Source organism: Archocentrus centrarchus, chromosome 19 (genome assembly GCF_007364275.1).
Source record: "Archocentrus centrarchus isolate MPI-CPG fArcCen1 chromosome 19, fArcCen1, whole genome shotgun sequence".
Lineage (NCBI taxonomy): Eukaryota > Metazoa > Chordata > Actinopteri > Cichliformes > Cichlidae > Archocentrus > Archocentrus centrarchus.
In genome coordinates, this window is record NC_044364.1 from 5,924,403 (window position 1) to 5,942,473 (window position 18,071).

The 18,071-nt window shown below is 39.8% G+C and overlaps 1 protein-coding gene across 1 annotated transcript; it reads left to right on the top strand.

Moving 5' to 3' along the window:
- The first annotated feature begins 1,163 nt into the window (after positions 1–1,163).
- On the top strand, positions 1,164–17,277 carry kctd5b (potassium channel tetramerization domain containing 5b). The gene is made up of 6 exons (XM_030755186.1): positions 1,164–1,518; positions 9,985–10,093; positions 10,550–10,641; positions 10,723–10,818; positions 13,557–13,682; positions 16,422–17,277. The coding sequence occupies exons 1-6, from the start codon at positions 1,297–1,299 to the stop codon at positions 16,449–16,451; spliced, it is 675 nt and encodes a 224-aa protein (XP_030611046.1). The 5' UTR covers positions 1,164–1,296; the 3' UTR covers positions 16,452–17,277.
- The last annotated feature ends 794 nt before the right edge of the window (positions 17,278–18,071 follow it).

Sequence of the window (18,071 nt, forward strand, 5' to 3'; positions counted from 1 at the left end):
GCTTTTAATTTTTTTTGTCATAGTACCTTAAGGTTTTTTCCAAAGGTCCTCTTCCTTCAGCTGAGTCTGTGTGTGCAGTGTGTGACTGGGGACCCTCTGGCCCTCAGGCCCGGGGCCGGATGTCAGTCAAAGAATATCTATCTCATCCAAATAACCGATGAAATTGCTGTATCTGTCTATAAAGTTGAGGAAAAATGTGTTTTCCCCTCTAGTTAGAAAAATAGTTTGAATCAAGTCGATGGCAGTCGGTTACATTGTATGTGGAATACTCTACCTGGCTTGTAACTGACTAGAACTGTGATGTACAGATGATGTATTATTAAAATCTGAAGCAAGTAATGCAATGATATTAGGATACAGTTTTTGTATTTTTATTCTTGTATAAGGTTATTTGATGGCTATTGTTTAGCCTATAGTTCATTCTGTGTTATTTAAATTCTAATATATGAATCATATTTGGATTGAAGTCATGTTCAGGGGCCATGTTGTGTATGTATTGAGATGTAAAGCCTTTGAATGTGAATAATTATTGTAAACTATAATATTTTACAGCTTTTTTCTTACTATATCATACATTTTCTATTTGCTCAGTGATTTAATCATATTCTGATAATTTAATGAATCTGTTCATTCTGATTATTTGTGCGCTAGGTCAGTAGATGTTGAATGATGAATTTTCCACTTAATGCTTGGTAGTCCAGTAATTAAAGCATGTAGGGATTTAGGCATACAAATAAAGCCATGTGTCCTGTCTTCTGTCAACAGCCTCGGTCATGACAGTCAAGAAACAGCATCATTCATTGGCAATGGCATCTCATATTTTGCAGCATGTAAATAAAGTACCGGCTCATTATCATTGTTTTTGTGTCCTGAAGGTTACTTTAATACAGCTCAGCAGCAACTTCGCAAGCATGTGTATGCATCCAGCTCGCCGCTGAATATTTAAACACAGTATGAGACAATTAAGAAAACTTAAGACTTTTGTTCATACCAGCTCCAAAGATGTGCATTTTCACTCACACATTTACAGGCTCTGTATCAAGAGCCTGTAAATGTGCTCTCCATGCTGACGCGTCAGAGATCAAGCCGGGGAGGGCCTCCTTTCTCTGGAATAATTTATGCAAGTGTCTGTTAGTGCTGGTGGAGTGGGTTAGTAGGAGTGGCTGAGCTGAGGAGCTGGCAGTTTGCATTACGTGAATCGCGGACTCGAAGTTGGTGGCTGCTGCTCCGATATTTCCTGTGAGCCGCACAGACAAGAGCCGAGCCGAGGCGAGGGCGGAGGAGGCGAGGAGAGGGATGGCAGAGAACAGCTCCGAGACGAGCGGTCCCGTTCACCGCAGATGTTTGGCCCATTCTCCGGCGGAGCGAAACGTTTCGGCTGGGGTCGGGGCATCGAAATGGATTCGACTAAATGTCGGGGGGACCTACTTTTTAACAACGAGACAGACGCTGTGTCGAGACCCAAAATCATTTCTGTACAGACTGAGCCAAGCTGACCCCGAGCTCGACTCTGACAAGGTAAATGCTAAGCTAGCTGAGCTAGCACTGTAGTTAAGAGCAGTTTCCTAACTTCAACTTATTTTCTACCGAATCTGCTTATATTTGCTGACGACACTGGGATGATTAATAACAATGTGTATCATCTTTTTTAATCGGATCTGCGGCTTTGTGAAAATCAGTGTTCATCCACCTACTTGGTGTTAACTCGAATTTTTGTGGCTCGCTAGCACTAGCCCGCTAAAGCTAGCTGGATTCCGACAGTCAACCTATGACACACGATCTTGCTACTGCTAGCTTGCGTGTGTATTTCTTTGTTGTATCATTTAACACAATAAGTTATCAGATTCTGCGGATACACCACCATGCTATTGAAGGTGTGGGACAGCACAGTGGGGTTTTTTTTTTTTTTTTAAATAGCAGTGAATCTATCAAGTCTCCACAGTAGTCGGAAACTTTCCCCCCATCTGAGGCCGTTGCATTGCGCTGCACTCAGCGAGGTGTCAAATGTCAAGCAGTAACAGTTTACAGCAACCTAGTTTTTTCTTTAACCTAGGCAGTATTGAGCACTGAAAAAGAAGTAGTTTTAATTATGGTTGTATATAAAGTAGTGCAACTGCAGGAGTTAGTTTTAGCTTTAATTGGCTGTAGCGCAATGTGCCGATTCGAAATTTATTTTAACGTCCTATTGTTGAGATTTTTGGATGTACTGCAAACCTGTATCCCGTTTCTGGCCTTTCAGTCATTATAATATCTAAGCACTGATGATAGAATAAACAAATAAAACTGCTGTCCCATGAAATGTCTTTTCCTCCTCCCTCTCTTGAGGTTCATCTGCTTCTTTGCTTTGTTTGCTGTGCAGTAGTCAACCTCTGTACATTTGGTGAGCCTCCCCTAATTAGTACATAAGTCATGGTCAGGTGGGGTGCGGTGCTGCTGTCAACTGGGATGAAGTCACTTATCTCCCGAATGACCCCAGTGCTCCAGAAGCCGGCTGTTGGTCCATCTGCCCACTTTTAACAGTAGTGCATGTGTGTTTAAAGGCTCCCCAACACTGTCAAACACAATGTATTACTGTCCGTATATATAGTGTATTGTGCTCTGTTTTTCAGTGTTCAATTTATAGCCCCATTGTTCACTGTTTTCGTCTACTGGGACATTTTAAGCTTCACTCCTGCCCCCCTTTATGCTAAGCTGAGACCATGGCTCATCTCGTATTTTCATACAAATATCTTAATCTCTGAATAATCAGCTTGCTTTTTTGTCTGTATCCTCCATGAGCAGTGGATCAGTCCATCTCAATCCCTTGTCTTAAGTGTGTATCACACTCTCAAGCCATCTCTGTACCTCTCTCCTTGCAGTCTTTCTAGTTAAAGGTAACTCCCACTGCAGGGCAGATTATTCCTGGATATTACTTCACTTGCCACTGTGTGTCAGACTTCATACACTGACATGATTTCACCTTAAATACAACTGAGCCAAGAAGTCGTGTTTTTAAAAAAAATAAATAAATAAAAAAAATTATTTCTATTTTTCATCACTCACACAACCCTGCATGTGAATAGGAAGCTCGGCAGATTGACAGATCAGTGAAGAACTCTGTTTTTGGACGAATGCGGTGTTGTTTCTCCCAGCCAAGGAAATGAGTGGTTCAGTTCTCAGTCACGCAGGCTGACGTGCTTCAGCAGGACTCTTGAGGAGAGCTGCATTATTCATGTTGTTGACTGGAGCTTATTTTGCACACTGGGGTGGACCAGGGAGAAAGTGAAGGAAGTGCTGTCATGTGCCCCGCCATAACAGCTGATAATCATGTATTTCTAAATCTTCTTTTATGTAATTTGTCTCAGAACTGACACATGCCAGCCTTAGCTGTCATGCTGGAGCGATATTGATGTTACTAGGTTGTTTGCTGCTCAGTCTTGAGCAGGCTTTAAAAATTGCACTTAAGTCCGCCTCTGTCTCATTGGCAGACTTTTTCTTTTTCTTTTTTTTAATCTGCTCAGCTCTGGACCTCTCAAGTAAGAGCCCAGCTTTTCTAGCTTTGAGTACTGCATCAATTTTTCAAGCAACCCATCACAAAGATTCTTGTTCTTTCACCATCTTATTCTTATCATATTCATATCCATTTGCAGCCTTAAGAAGTTCTCTCTGCAGCATGTGTGAGAGAAAAATATGGTTGCGTTTAATGCCGGATTCAGGTTGTGTGTCATACCTGAGCACACTGTGGGAGGCGATGTAAATATTTAACGGTGATATCGTCTCCTCCTGCACTGTCTTCTCGCAGTAAGTGCTCAGCAGGATGCTGCAGAGTGCTGTTGACAGTTTCAGGTGTGACTCAAATCTGATTTCATCACCTTCACCAGTTTAAAGCAGCTTTATCCTTTATAATCCAGGAACTTCCAACTACTCATATTGTTTTGCAGAAGATTAAACCATCCCTGTTTTAAAGGTTTTGCAGCAAACTTGGTCAGCTTGGTCAGTCTTTCACCTATTCTTCAGTTATGATTCTTCAGTTATGAGGTTAAGGTTGCAGTGATTTATTTTTTTTTTTTTAGTTTGCCAGCAAAGCCATGGTGCTAAAACTGTCTCTCATCATAGCAGCAAAGCTTTTAGGGCCCTAAAAGGAGTGTTTCATTTAATGCCAGAAACACTACTCAGTCATAATTTGGTTCTGCCTTTCAGATTTGAAGATGGTTCAAAGGTATGAAATTTCTCCCATCCTTGGCAAAGGCTTATTGCTCATGTTCAGATATCAGCGTCAACTAATGTGAAATATGAGAGAGTTTCACATAATATAGCCGTGATGTGATGTGTCTATTATTTAAAAGATGAAGGCCTGTTTGACTATGCCATTACTGCTTGTACTCCGGAGGGATTCCTGACTCCTACTTTACAAGGATCAGACTTCCACTTGGCTAAGTATCTACAGTCATGTGACTCGGGTATCTGCTGCAACATATTTGAGCTCTGTTTCTGCTAGGGGCGTGTACTCCAATTCAGGCAGAGCAGCGTTTGGAAATGTCTTCGTTGGGGGCCAAACGGCAAAGCTGCATGAGCATCTGTACCGTTTCTACCTGTCCTGCACGTGTTCTTGGAATCTGTGACAGCCCCTAGAACGTTTTGAAACCAAACACTGATTTGGGGGCAGTTCTGACTATTGCAAGCACTCTAACAGCACAGTGAGTCAAATGTGCATTTATGCATGCAACTTTTCAATGAATTTTCAATCAAGCAGAGTTAAAAGCACCCTATGGTGGTTTTCATCACAGCAACGGTCATATCTAACAAAACCAGACTTGATGCTTGGATTCTTGGCTCCAAATCAAGGAAGTACAAAAAATAGTGGTGTTTGTCCATTTATGGTTCTGCAAAAAGCAGTTGTGTTTAGCCTAATAAGCTCTTGATGTCTTTGCTTTGGTTAATTCTTCATTTTGATAATGCTGCAGAATGCCCCAAGGCTAAGACATGTCAACCTAATTGATATAATTGCCTTTGTTTTTTTTTTTTGGTTTTTTTTAATCAAAACAATGTGCAAGAGCCTGGCAGCATTAGATTTTTAAACTTGGGACCAGTTTCTTAGAAAAAATTGTGTTTTTGGACACCGGGGGTGCTGCACTGCACATTGACCCGTTTTTTTTTTTTCCTAAGAGTGCTTATGTCTGCACTTTTTAGTGATCATATCAATGGTCATGGTGACTGAGTGCTACTCGCAACTATATTTTCATCTGGACAACTTAAAGTGGCTTCAGGTGATAGTGGTAATTGCTTTCATTCCTGTTGTTGCTACCCTTTTTTTATTTGATCATTACTGGTCACCAGTGGGTAATTACATTTATGCAGAATAAATCTGCCATTATATATGCGTTGCTCTTCTTGAATTGATGATGCAGTGTTTTCATGCGCCGCCGTTTTTGTTCTTGGAAGCAAATGTGTAGCGACTTTATTTTTTATTTTATTTTTTTTTTTTTTTTTTTTTTTTTTTTTTATTTTTATTTTTTTTTATTTTTTTATTTTTTTTTCTCCAGTGTTAATGTGTCTGCAGAAAGCCTTATTTGGCATCATTTGCTTCAAGGGTTGGGTCACTGTGGTATTTCCTGTTGGAGGATATGTACTGTGTGTAGAAAGAATGATAAGGTTCATACAATACACTTCCCTCTTGCGTGTAAAGCCCACCCATCTAATTGACTTTTGTTTACCTAAATGTTTACTTGTCTGAGGTCCTCACGTATGCGGTTTCAATTTTTCTTGCAAGACCAAAGCCCAAAGCTGTGATGACACTTGTCCAGCATATTTGTTTGTATCATGTGGTTTAGTTGGTTCCTTATTGGTCTTGCATTTTAATTTAATTGATGAAGCTTGTAGAATGTGTAATTGAGGTTGGTCACATTTTGCTATCAGCTTTTTCATACTGCGATTTGAGCTTCGCCTTCAGCAACTTTTCTTAATTCTTCAGTTCTGCCTGTCTGTAGTACATCCTAGCAGCAGCCGTCCTCTGTCTCCCTCACTGTCCCCACCCCTTTGTTTGTTGCCCAGTGCTCCCCAGCCTGGGCCCCCAGAGACACAGCCTTTTGTTTTTAATTAAAAACACAGTCCTCTTTGTGCACACAGGCCGATATCAGAGCCCCCTTAATCATACAAAATGGGCCACTGTGACACCCCCACCCCCCATGAATGCATGCACACCCAGAGGGCCAACTCCACTGAGCCTGAGGTGCTGCTTATAAGCATGCAGCAAGTTTACAGAAGTGTGTGCAAACTTGTGTTTCAGGAGTACACTAATATTTTTCTGTTTAAGCTGCTGATAACTTTTGGCATGTGTGTCAACATCAAGCTTATTTGTATAGTGCACACAACGTAATGTTGACTTTTAGTAATAGGTGTGCACAGGTGTTACTAATAACACAAACAATGGCCATGTTATTCAAGTCACTCAATGAGCCAGTTCACACAATACCAGAAACCCTGAAAGCAAATCAGCTAAATGGAATGAAGCCATCTTTTTGTTTATTTTCTTCTTGGATAATGTGGTGATGATGAGCTGAGAGGAGGAAAAAAAATACCTCATGCATGTAGTTTCATAATGTTTTTCAGCTCTCTTCCAAGTTCAGCTGAACCACACACGTGAACGTTCACAAAAACAACCTGCTGTGGGTGTTGGTGGTGTTATGACACACAGTAACTTTGGGACTAGATCTATTTTTTTATATAACCTTTATTCAACTAGGAAAAACCTCTTTGGCAAGTTTCCTGGCCGAGGCAGGCAGCAATGAATCTCCTCTTTCAACCATTAGGATGTTTTCTGCATTGTAATCAAAAATTCTTGTTGAAGCACAAATGTGTTGTCATAGATTCACTGCAGTCAGGGTGAAACTAATGTTGAATAGATCTCTTCAGAGTGCAAACATGTCGACCAGTCAAACATGAGTGTAACCCTGTTTAATCACTGAAATGGTAGTTGGCCGTAAATGTTGCAGTCATCTTCTATCACCCAGTCCCTTCAGGGGTCGCCACAGTGGATCATCTGCCTCCACCTTTCACCTCATCCCTAGCATTCAAACTCATTTAAATTCCCTACTATCACCTCTGCACTCTTGCAGTCTCTTTCAATGCCTACAAACATGCTTTCCCTCCTCCTCCCCCACTGTCTTCAGTCAGTAGTAGCAGAGTTTCCACTGGCGCCCTGCTGGTCAGCGCCGGTGGTGGTAGTTGTTAACCCAGTAGCATTTCCCACTACAATAAGTCTGCTTTGACAAAGTGTCCACAGGTGCGATTTAGAGAGCAGGAATAGTAGACTGGGTTTTATTCACAAAGCAAAATGACATGCAAATCACGTGACTTCTGACAGGAAAATAAAGGGAAAATGGTGATAATTGGACAAACAGCTCAGTGAAAATGTAACTATGGAAACACCCGCATGGCTCGACTAAAGCTGCGTCCACTGGCTTGTCGCTCACTGCTTGAAAACTGACAGTGAATCGCTAACAGACGTCCCAGACTCTGGTTCCCTATCATCAAACCATTTAATACTCCTGCCATGTCAGTCGTTAGTATTATACTCGATGATGTGTTTTGCCTCAAGTGTTGAAACAAGTTTGTTGTTTCCACCTTCAGTGAGAGCAGTTTTTCTGCAGATTTTACCGAGTGCTGTGCTGCCATGAATTTTGTTGAAGTAGCTTCCTTTTTAGATACTAAACCATTGGAGGCTGACATGCAGCTCTTGCTCTCTAGGCTCTCTGACATGCCTGGGCTTGTCTCGTCATTGCCCACGCTGGGTAACAAAGTGACGATATTGTGATATGACATTTATGTCGTGCAAAAATTTATACCGGTGTTATCCCAGACGATGTGATATGTAACGGCTCTAATTTGCCTATATAGAGCCTATGGAGAGAGGGGTTTTCAACCACTGAAAACATGGATGTTGCTCAACATGGATGATGATGCTGTGTGTTGGCTAAATGCTGATTGGTTGACATGTGGGCCGCAACAGGGAAGGATGTTCCCCAGGAATCGGAGAAGTGCAAAAAAAAAAATATATATATATATATATATATATATATATATATATATATATATATATATATATATATATATATATATATATATATATATATATATATATATATATATATATATATATATATATATAAATAAAGTACAGGCAGTGGCTGCAAGTGGCGCTTTTTGTTGTTAACATTCGGTTTCACTATGGCCCCGTGTATGCTGTAACTTTGCTCTTCTCCACGGCTGGCTGATGAACCAACAGCAGCAAGCAAGCAAGAGTAGCTCACAGGATGGTTTTACCACATATTTTTGACACTACCCTCATCTGACAGAAGACACTGCAGGTAGATGTGCTGTCAGTAGCTGCCCGTGGACTGCCCGTGCACCCACACACTGAACCATAAGTTCCCCTTTAAAGTTAACAGTCAGTCATTGGGTTTCCCGGGCGTATGGACAGTCTTTGCATATAGTTTAGACAAAGACTCTGATGTCTTTCTAATTTCTAACCATTTTAAAAGGAATTTTAAGCTTGAGTGATGCCAATGTAAAAAGAACTGATTAAAGGTGTTTTTATCACCTTGCCTTGCTGAGTTTCCTTTGGTCAAAGGCCAATGATAATACAAAAAAGAAACCGTGGCAAAACATACAAGTTTATTTCTATGTAAATGAAGACCTGCAGTTGGAACATTTGTGGGATGGCGGCTTTTGATTTGCAGAGAACGGTAAAGAGAATCCAAGAGTTGGAGCTTAACCTTCTCTGTGAAATCCAAACTATCGTGTACAAATGCTGTGGATGTGATGAGATGTTGAGTTGTGTCCTCCATACAGGCGCACCTGTACATGTGCTTAAACACCAGTGACTATGGAAGTGTAAGAATCTGATACAGAGCACTGAGACCAGAATAGAGCTCCGCTGGGCTCCGGTAGAGTATTTTTGCCATGGAAAAGAGGTCATCCAGCCAAGAGGGCTTAGAGATTCATTACAAAGGAAACTGCACTGGGACATTTTCTCATTATTGAAAATATTAATGGGTTACAAAATGAATTAATCTCTGTGCAATGAACTATCTTTGATTTATGCAGTGTTCTGGAGTATATGACATATTGGTGTGTTCTTGGGCAAATAATGTTAGAAGTTACATCAACCAGTGATGCTGCTAATTTGCTATGATTGCCCCTAAAGACAGATGGGCAACTGAGGCAAAGTTGAACATTATGTAGCGTTTGAGGATGAGCTCAAAATATGCTTAAGGCCTTTTACTAAATGTTACAGCACGTTTTACTAACTAAATGTTGTATTAAACGGCTTGTAGATTCAACCGGGTCTTGGACAGCTGCACAAGCTGACTTTTATGCATAGCAGCCCAGACTTGGCTAATTTTTTTTTTTTGGTTCTAAGCCAAGGCGCTTTCTCCTGGTCCCCGTGGTGGGTTAGCCCTGCTGTTCCAAATCTTTTTCTGTTCTGCTCTAATTGTTTTAGCCTCCTCTTCCCTCATGAGACGAAGACAGTCTAATCACAGAAATAGGGGAATACCCAGCGGTTGTGAAGGAATTGGGATCAAACCCAAGGCCTGTGGGAATAGCAAAGTGATATCCCAGAGCGCTTGCATGTGTAGCTCGGTGTGCGCATGTCTCTTCGACCAGTGTAGTGATTGTCAGCACAGGAGCTGACCTGGTAATTCTCATCCCATGAGCTGTGTTCACTGATGTGCAGTGGATGTTGTCTGTGCTCAGAATTATGTTTCACTTTAAAGTACACACTCGCTCATTGAAAAATTCCTTTCAATGAACAAATGCTATTTAATGAAGTTGTTTCGTATCTGTAAGGGAGTCCTGAAAATCTTATATTTTGTTCTCTAAGTGTGGATTTGACAAAACAGGGATTTTAGTTAAATACTGGATTGTTTCTTTAAGCTGGAAAATGATGATTACAGTTATTTTCATAATAATTTCACCTTTTTGTTTTGTTTTTTTGCTTTTCAGGATGAAACTGGTGCCTATCTCATAGACAGAGACCCCACGTACTTCGGGCCAGTGCTTAACTACTTAAGGCATGGCAAACTGGTGCTCAACAGGGACTTAGCAGAGGAAGGTAATGTTTCTGTGGAACAGGAAGAAATACTGTATTGTAAACACACTCATACAACATGTATTAAACAGTAGTGATGGTTACCAACCAGTTGGGAAGCACACATTTTTGCCTAGCAACTTGTGGTTTTCAGTAGGCCACCAGCCAGTCTCTAGGCCTGTGTGACTGGGGTCTAAAATAATTAACTTACTGAAATTAAAATTATTAACCAAAATAAATGTGATTATGATTTTTACCCTACCTGCTTGCCTATTAACATCTCAGTTTTAACAGAATGCAGTAGTATAAATAGTTTAATAGTATGCAGCTAGATTCAAACACATTCTGCTTAAGTGTCTCCTCAAATCCCAAAATGCAGATGGCTTTTTCTTTTTTTTTTCTTTTTTTTTTAAAGGATGGCCCTGATGTTCAGTAGAATATTTCTGCCTGAGAACTTTTTGCCTTATTCCCTGTTTTTAGGTGTGTTAGAAGAAGCCGAATTCTACAACATCACATCATTAATAAAGCTCATCAAGGACAAGATCAGGGAACGCGATTGCAAAACATCACAGGTATGTGAAATTACGTAATGTTTAAATGGCTTTCTTTATCATTGAAATTCTGTTTAATTGTGTGCTCATCCTTCCTGTCAGGTTCCAGTAAAGCATGTTTACCGGGTGCTGCAGTGCCAGGAGGAGGAGCTCACTCAAATGGTGTCGACCATGTCTGACGGCTGGAAGTTTGAACAGGTAAATCTCCTCCTGCAGGATCCCAGCAGCAATCCTCCTTTCATGTGCTTCACCCACCCCGCTATGCTCACGTTGACCCAGAAAGTCCATTCCTCAATACTGGAAATGGTTAAAAAGCCAAACAGCAAATCACATCTTTCTCAATGTCCGCATACATGATCCGGGCATCCCTTCTGTGCTCTGATTGGTTGTTGCAGCTTGTCAGTATAGGTTACGGGCGGGCCCACCAGTCAGAGTTTCTGCTGATTGTGTCAAGGGAGGTGAAGGGAGAGGAGTCTGCTTTGCCAAACAACAGCGGAGAGGTGTGTCCCACGAATTTCTGTCCACGGGCTGGTCACTGCATGATCCTCATGTTGTCCATACACACCCCGTTGGCCATTGTTTGTCCCAAGTAGACACGTAGCTGTTGGTTAATTTTTCAGTTGATTATTTTCAGTGTTCATGTGTACTGCCTGCTCACCAGTGAGGCTAAGAGAACCTTGACACCTTTTTGTTCTTGTCTGTGATTTTTAAAAAATTTTTTTTTTTTACTTTAACTTTTTGTCTTTCTGTATTCAGTCTGTCAGCAGCTTTATCTGTTTTGCTTTGATGTAGTCACTTTTGGAGGGGAGGGATGGGTGGACGGGTGGGTGCTGTAATCTAGTATTGGTTGTTTAGACGTGCAATGCTGCTTTTCTTCCCAGCAGGTATTTTCCTTGTAACTGATATAATCAAACATTACAAGTGAATTGTGATTCCAGATGAAAGTTTGTTCAGCTGAAGCTGACAAAGGTTATTTATTTCTTTTTTTTTTTTTCCCCCCACCCAAAGAGAAACCGCATGTATGTTATGTGTGAGTGTATCTCTCTGCAATGTGGGATCATTGGATCTCCTATCAGAGCTGAAAACCCAATAATCTCCTTATACTTATCAAATGGGGGAAACTCCTAAAAATGTTCTCTACTGAGCCTAAAGCTCCACCACCAGACGAGGACAGACTTTTATGACGTGCTATGGTTATATAAATCTAATTTGCTGTTTGACTCGTTGAGCTGTTAAGTGGAATCCAAGATAACTAGTTGAGATTATTTGGTCCTTTTTTTTTTTTTTTTTTTTTTTTCTGTGTTAATGTTGGAGAGTTTGGTAACAACAACAAGTCTGTGGCAGCAGGGCTAATGAGGCGATGCATGTCTGAACATGCACACCTGGGTACAGACGGTATACATGCAGCCTGCAGTACACACGCATTTAATATTCAACAGCAAAAGCAGACATTCAGGAAATCAGAAATTCAGAAGTTGCTGTTACTTTGATAATTTTTTTTTTTTTTTAAAGATATGCATGCTGCTTGTTTTTGATATCTCACTTATGTCCTTTTGCTTTTTATTTAGACTGATGTGACTGGGACTCAAAATAGGTGTCATTTGTAGCATTTTCTCATACCACTCCTTGCTTGCCAGAAATAAACAAAGGTGCAGAGGTAGCTGCTGTTGCTAGCAGTGGTTTCAGTGAGGTTGTCATCTGGTTAAAAATGTAGTGGCCTACTTCTTCCTGTCAAGTCTTGAGTAAGCCCTTGAGACAGAAAAAAAAAAACATTAAAGTGGACCTATTATGTTTATTTGCACCCTCCCTTTAAGTTAGCTTCCTTCTGATTTGTCTTCCTCTCACAAGCTAAAGGTTTCAGCAGCTTCTGGATGGGGCTGAATTAAGCCTGAGATGACCATACTGTACACTGTCGTTACACTGTAACGATCTACGAGTAGGGAAAAAAAATGAGTGTTTGGAGCCTTTTTATTTGAAACTTTGGCTATGTTTATTAAGATAGAAGTGAAAGAAAAGGTCCAATTTAAAGTAAGAGTGCAGCTCGACAACAGCAGCAATGTGAAGATGGAAGCATTGGTGAAAAATCCTACATTTGCCATCTGCATCATAGCAGCACTAACAGTCAAATCTGGAGTCAAGTAGCTTATGATGGATCTGAATCGTTGGATGGAAACGAGAGTCTGCGGTTTTCTCTTTGTAGGAGATGCTAAGCCTGGTCCTATCAATCCACCGTTCCCCATTTATTTATTTTCTCCAACCAGCATGTTGCTTCCTGTGATCCTTTTGCTGCACTTGTATTCTTCAGTAACTATCTGCTGTTCATCCTTTTCCATCTGTAGCTCATTCTTTTATTTCCACAGCCTTATTTTGTGAACCAATGATTATCTTTTCTTTTGTTTTCTGTTGTCTTTGTGAACTTTCTGGATGTTTTTACTTTGAAATCCGTCCTGGCATGTCTGCAAGTCCACAGATCATGAATTTTTAATATTCTGTTTTATATAATGACTCTCAAATTTCAGTGTAGCCTTTTTGAAAATGGCTCATTTTAAATGGCACACCCTGTTTACCCTCAGTGTACCATATAATTGTGCAGCCTTGTCATCTTGAGATTAAATCTGACCGTAGATTTATGTCATTCCCAACCTGTCCTGCATTTTGTGGCGTTCTACATTCCTGTCAACCTATTAAAGGCAGTAAATGTGACGTCACTAACTCCAACTTCAAGGTCAGACTTTCTGAGATATACTTATTTTTTTTTTCCTCTAAAAGCAGAGGCAGTTTAGATTTAAGGACTCTGTAGACTCTCTGTGCTCCCTGTTTGGTTTCCCTTCTGTTTTACATTTTACATTACCCCATCATGAGAAACCCAATTTTTTGCCTTTACTCTATCAGACTAAAGCCAGTTCTTCCTCTTTGCTCTGCTCTCATCTCACTAGCTCGTCAGCATCGGCTCCTCCTACAACTATGGAAACGAAGATCAAGCCGAGTTCCTGTGCGTAGTCTCCAAGGAGTTGCTCAATCAATCATACGGGACAAACAGTGAGCCCAGTGAGAAGGCTAAGGTAAGTGTGTGAAAGGGCTTGTTATAAATCCATAGCAAACATCGGTGAAAGATGGCCTGTGCTGGATGTTTTGCAGTTATATACATGCCTCCAGGGAGCTGAGAGCACATCTACTTTATTGATGAAAACTCCCGCTGAAGGAGTACATTGTTTTTGCTTGGTTGGGTTTTTTCCTGACCTACTGAAAATTCACAAACAGAAAAACCACAAGCACCCAGAGAAAAATAACTTGATGAAAAAAATCTTACAGGAATTATTTAGATTGAGGCTTAAACAGGACCTTTTTTTTTTTTTTTTTTTTTTTTTTTCCCTCCTCCACATAACATCGATGTTTCCGGCTAAATTAACCTGCCATTGAATTTGACCTGCAGCCTAAACTGCATTAAAAAGCTCGGAGCATTAAGCGAGCACATGTCTGCAGATTAGTGGAGCTTTTAGCAAAGTGTGATATTTTCTCAAAGCTGTTTTTTTTTTTAGGTAATTCCCATCAACTGTAGGAGTCCACTCCTTAAAGGAAGCTGCACATGAAGAGTTATATTGTTATGCCTGTTTTAGTTTCCTGATTAGTAAACAGATTAGATGCTACCAGTGCATGTTTGAAGCAAATGTAGACAGTAGAGATTTTATCTATTTATTTATTCCTTCCAGGGGCATCCTACCCAAATCAAGATTGTTCTTATGACTGATTTTTATATTCTGTACATTGTTGTATATAAATTTGGGATCTGAAATTCCCAGTCTTTTTGTATAGTAGCAATTTGTTTATGAACTAATATGCAAGCATCTGAAACACAGGAACTGAGCTTGGTTGGGACGGTGTCCTTGGCTTATATTTTTGTTTGGCTCAGACGCTCTGCATGCTAGCGATTTAATGTTAATCCCCTTTGATCCTTTTTATTAGTTTCATTTTCACCTTGTTCTCCTTTTGCACCTTCATTCATTTCCATTATTTTACAACATGCCTTTCTTGTCTTCTTCTGTGCTGTCTGCATGCTGCATGTTGCTCAGAGCGAGGACGAAGAGACGGATTATGAAATGAATGACTCTGATTAGGGTTGAGCACTTATGACTCACTGGTGAGCGCTCAACTGCTCATAGTCCTTCCAACACACCTCCTTAGTTTGTGCCTCCTTTTCTTCGATGCCTTTTTAACACACTTCAAAATTTTTTATTTATTTTTTTTTACATTTTTCAAAGACAGCGAGAGCTGAGCTCATAAGATGCTTACAAAATAAAATGCCACAATCAAGTTTGCAAATCAGCTTTGGACATCCGAGTCTGCAGGCCAAAGCTGGATCAAAAGCCTCACGGCTCCTGCTGAGACAGGATACTGTGTTGCAGGTGAAGCTCTCTTTGAAACAAATGGAGCTCTTCCCATCTGGTTTCAGACCCCTGTAATTATTGGCGTGCTTGCAGCCTTGGTTAATGGAGGGCATGCTGAATCATCAGCTGCTGCATTTTGACTCATTCTCCCTGTGAATGACATTGAAAGGGAAGGGTGGGCTGATGTGCTCCCTCTGCCCTTTCTTTGTCAAAAGTAGCTGTAGGTCATAGTATTTATTTATTTATTTATTTATTTTATTTTTTTTGAAAAGTCAGACCACTCACCTGTCCATGTTACACTGGCTGGATTGCATTGATTAAGGGCATGGATGGCAAGCTAATATTTTGTTATTGATAAATCCATAGGGAATAACGCCAGGAAGGATGCCCCAGTGCCATATTAATAAATTAAAAAAAAAAAAAAAAAAAAAAAAGCCAAATCAGCTTCACACCCATTCCTAGTGTAATCATTTAACGCCACCTGTCATTTCTGTTCTTTCTATGACCAACTTTGAGCATCAATATCACAGGATATCATAATGCCAATAGCAAAATTGCACCAATTTCATATCTGGGATGTAGAGGAACAGAAACAAACAGTGGTACCCTTTGTGTATAATCTGTTTTGTTTTTTGTTTTTTTGGTGAACTTTAAAGGGTTGTATCACCATGTGGCAGGTGGTTGAAATGGAGAAACAACACTGGCGTTTACATGTTCTTTAGGTCTGGAAATTTTCTTTTTTTTAACTAAGAGTTGGCGCATGCAGGGGGTCTCAGAGTAATATGTAAAACTTAGAAGATCTTGTTGTACAGAAAGTCAGGTAGGAGGTAGTGTTGGCCTAATAATGACCCTTTTAAAATTACATGTAACCACACATTTTGTGCAACTATTTCCTCTTTGTTATTAAGTTGCATTTTTTTAAAAAAGAGAAAAAAAGATGGAAGTGGTTAATATCAGAATTTTCTAAAACCAAAATTTGTGCGTGTGTAAATTAAACCAGAAATCTATAATAATAGTTCATCTTTACATGAAACCAGAACATAAAAGCACAAAGAGTTTTAAAAGCTTCTTTCTGTTCAGAAAAACGGATAATCTGGCTGCGCACAAAACGTGTGTTTCATCTCTCTGCAGCTTGTGTGCAGATGTGGGCACCCTTAAAGCATCTGTCACACATTAAGAGTGAAAAGTCGAGCCGTTCACTTCTTTTGGCACTCTGACTCGTGCGAGCATTTCCTTTTTCTCTGCCCCCTAATCGGTGTGTTTGTTTCAATCATCCCGTGCTGTAAGTGTGTGACAAAAATAAATGCTTCAGAGGTGGTTTTGGGGGGGGCTAAAAGTGACTGAATTGTTGCAGATTGTATAATGTTGAGCATTTACATGTTTTTGCTGCTTATCTAATGTTTTCTATCTTTGCAGATTCTTCAGGAAAGGGGTTCCCGGATGTGAAAAGGACTCAGTATTATGAGCTCCAGGTGTTATGATGCAAACATATCATCTATGTGGAAGAACGTTTGGCACAATGGAGATTTAAAGAGGGGGATGTGCATTTACTTTGTGTTTTCCCTCCACTTTTTTTTTTATTTCTTGATGTAAATAAGTCTGTTTACTGACAATTTGTGCCTGTACATTTAAACTGGACCTTTTTATTAAATTAGCGGCAAGTTTTTTTTTTTTTATTTTATTAACTGAAAGTAAAGAATTGTAATCTACAAATGTTTTATGCTATAACAAATGGCCATCATCATATAAGGCCAATGATTCACTCAGGGTCATCTATTGAGTTAACTCTTATATCCTCCAACTCAAGGGTTTAGCAAGGGATTGGTATGGTCTTTATAACTTCGAGTATCAAACAGAAAAATCATTGTTTTAGAGATTTTTAAGAAGGGAATTGTTGTATTTACTCATCACATGCGAGTGAGGCTGTTTAACATGAAATTCACCCCCCAAAAAAGCAAAGAATTATTTAAAAACCCAAAGACTTCAGGTTTACTGAGATTTGTGATCATGAGGATCTCAAATGTACATTTTTTTCAGATGTTTTAGGAATTTGATTGTAACTTTTTTTCCCAGTAATATTAAAAGTTCACCAAGTTTGACTGTAGATAAAGGGGCATTAAGTAAGCGGATGTGGGGGGTTTTTTGGTTATGAGATAATGACCTGTAGTAAACAGATTTTTAACATGAATCAAACCAACTTATGATGCAGAAATGGCTGCCTAATATGGCAATGTTGCAAAGCAATATACTTTTTTTTAACTTCAGGTAATAGTACCATGTACTGTATCTTTTTTTTTTTTTTTTTTTTTTTTTTTTTTTTTTTTTTTTGTAACCCAGTTAAATTGAGGTGCTTTTTATTTTCTTTTTTTGTGTCCTGTTTAGATCAAAGTGACGCTTCACCTGAAAATCAACTATTCGTATTTAGTATAAAATATTCTCATGAATATAATGGAACTGGATGCCGCAAGAGTCTGACCAATTTATCCTCCAGTATCTGCATTTATGACGGCTAATAACGGGAGAAACACCCTTCAGCCATGTTGAGTTTTGATGTTGCATAACTTGTCCACCAGAGGGCATTCTGCATCTTAACTAGTGGCTGCAACCAGCCGATCAAAGCACAGTTGGGCAGAGCGTAAACAAGTAAATGCATAACTACGCATAATAATTGTCAGGGAAAACTGTTTCATGTGTCTGAAAGGAAAACAAATCCATAGATCTTGTGAGCAGTTCGCATAGGAACTATTTTCTTTCCAAACTACACCTGCCAGCAGCAGGAAGTGTTCAGCCTGTCTCCTGTCACACTGCCACGAGCCTCTCATCGTGGGTAGGCGCACGCTTCCTCCAGCTGGCATTTTTTAATGATCAGTGCCACAAGATGAATTCCATTTAGTTCTTTTATGTTCAAGAGAAGGCGGACACCTCTGCAATAATTGATTTTTAGGGTGAACTGTCCCTTTTTAAGTTATTATACCTTCAGGAAGTCCTCTTCTGCTAATGTGGACCTGTAGTAGTATAAAGACTTTTAAAAGGCTTATAAGTGTGTTTACATAAATTTAATTTTTT

Coding starts and splice junctions, on each gene's coding strand:
- kctd5b (XM_030755186.1), top strand. CDS start 1,297: ATGGCAGAGAACAGCTCCGAGACGAGCGGTCCCGTTCACCGCAGATGT. Junction 1,519..9,984: donor CCGAGCTCGACTCTGACAAG/GTAAATGCTAAG, acceptor TTTGCTTTTCAG/GATGAAACTGGTGCCTATCT. Junction 10,094..10,549: donor CAGGGACTTAGCAGAGGAAG/GTAATGTTTCTG, acceptor CCCTGTTTTTAG/GTGTGTTAGAAGAAGCCGAA.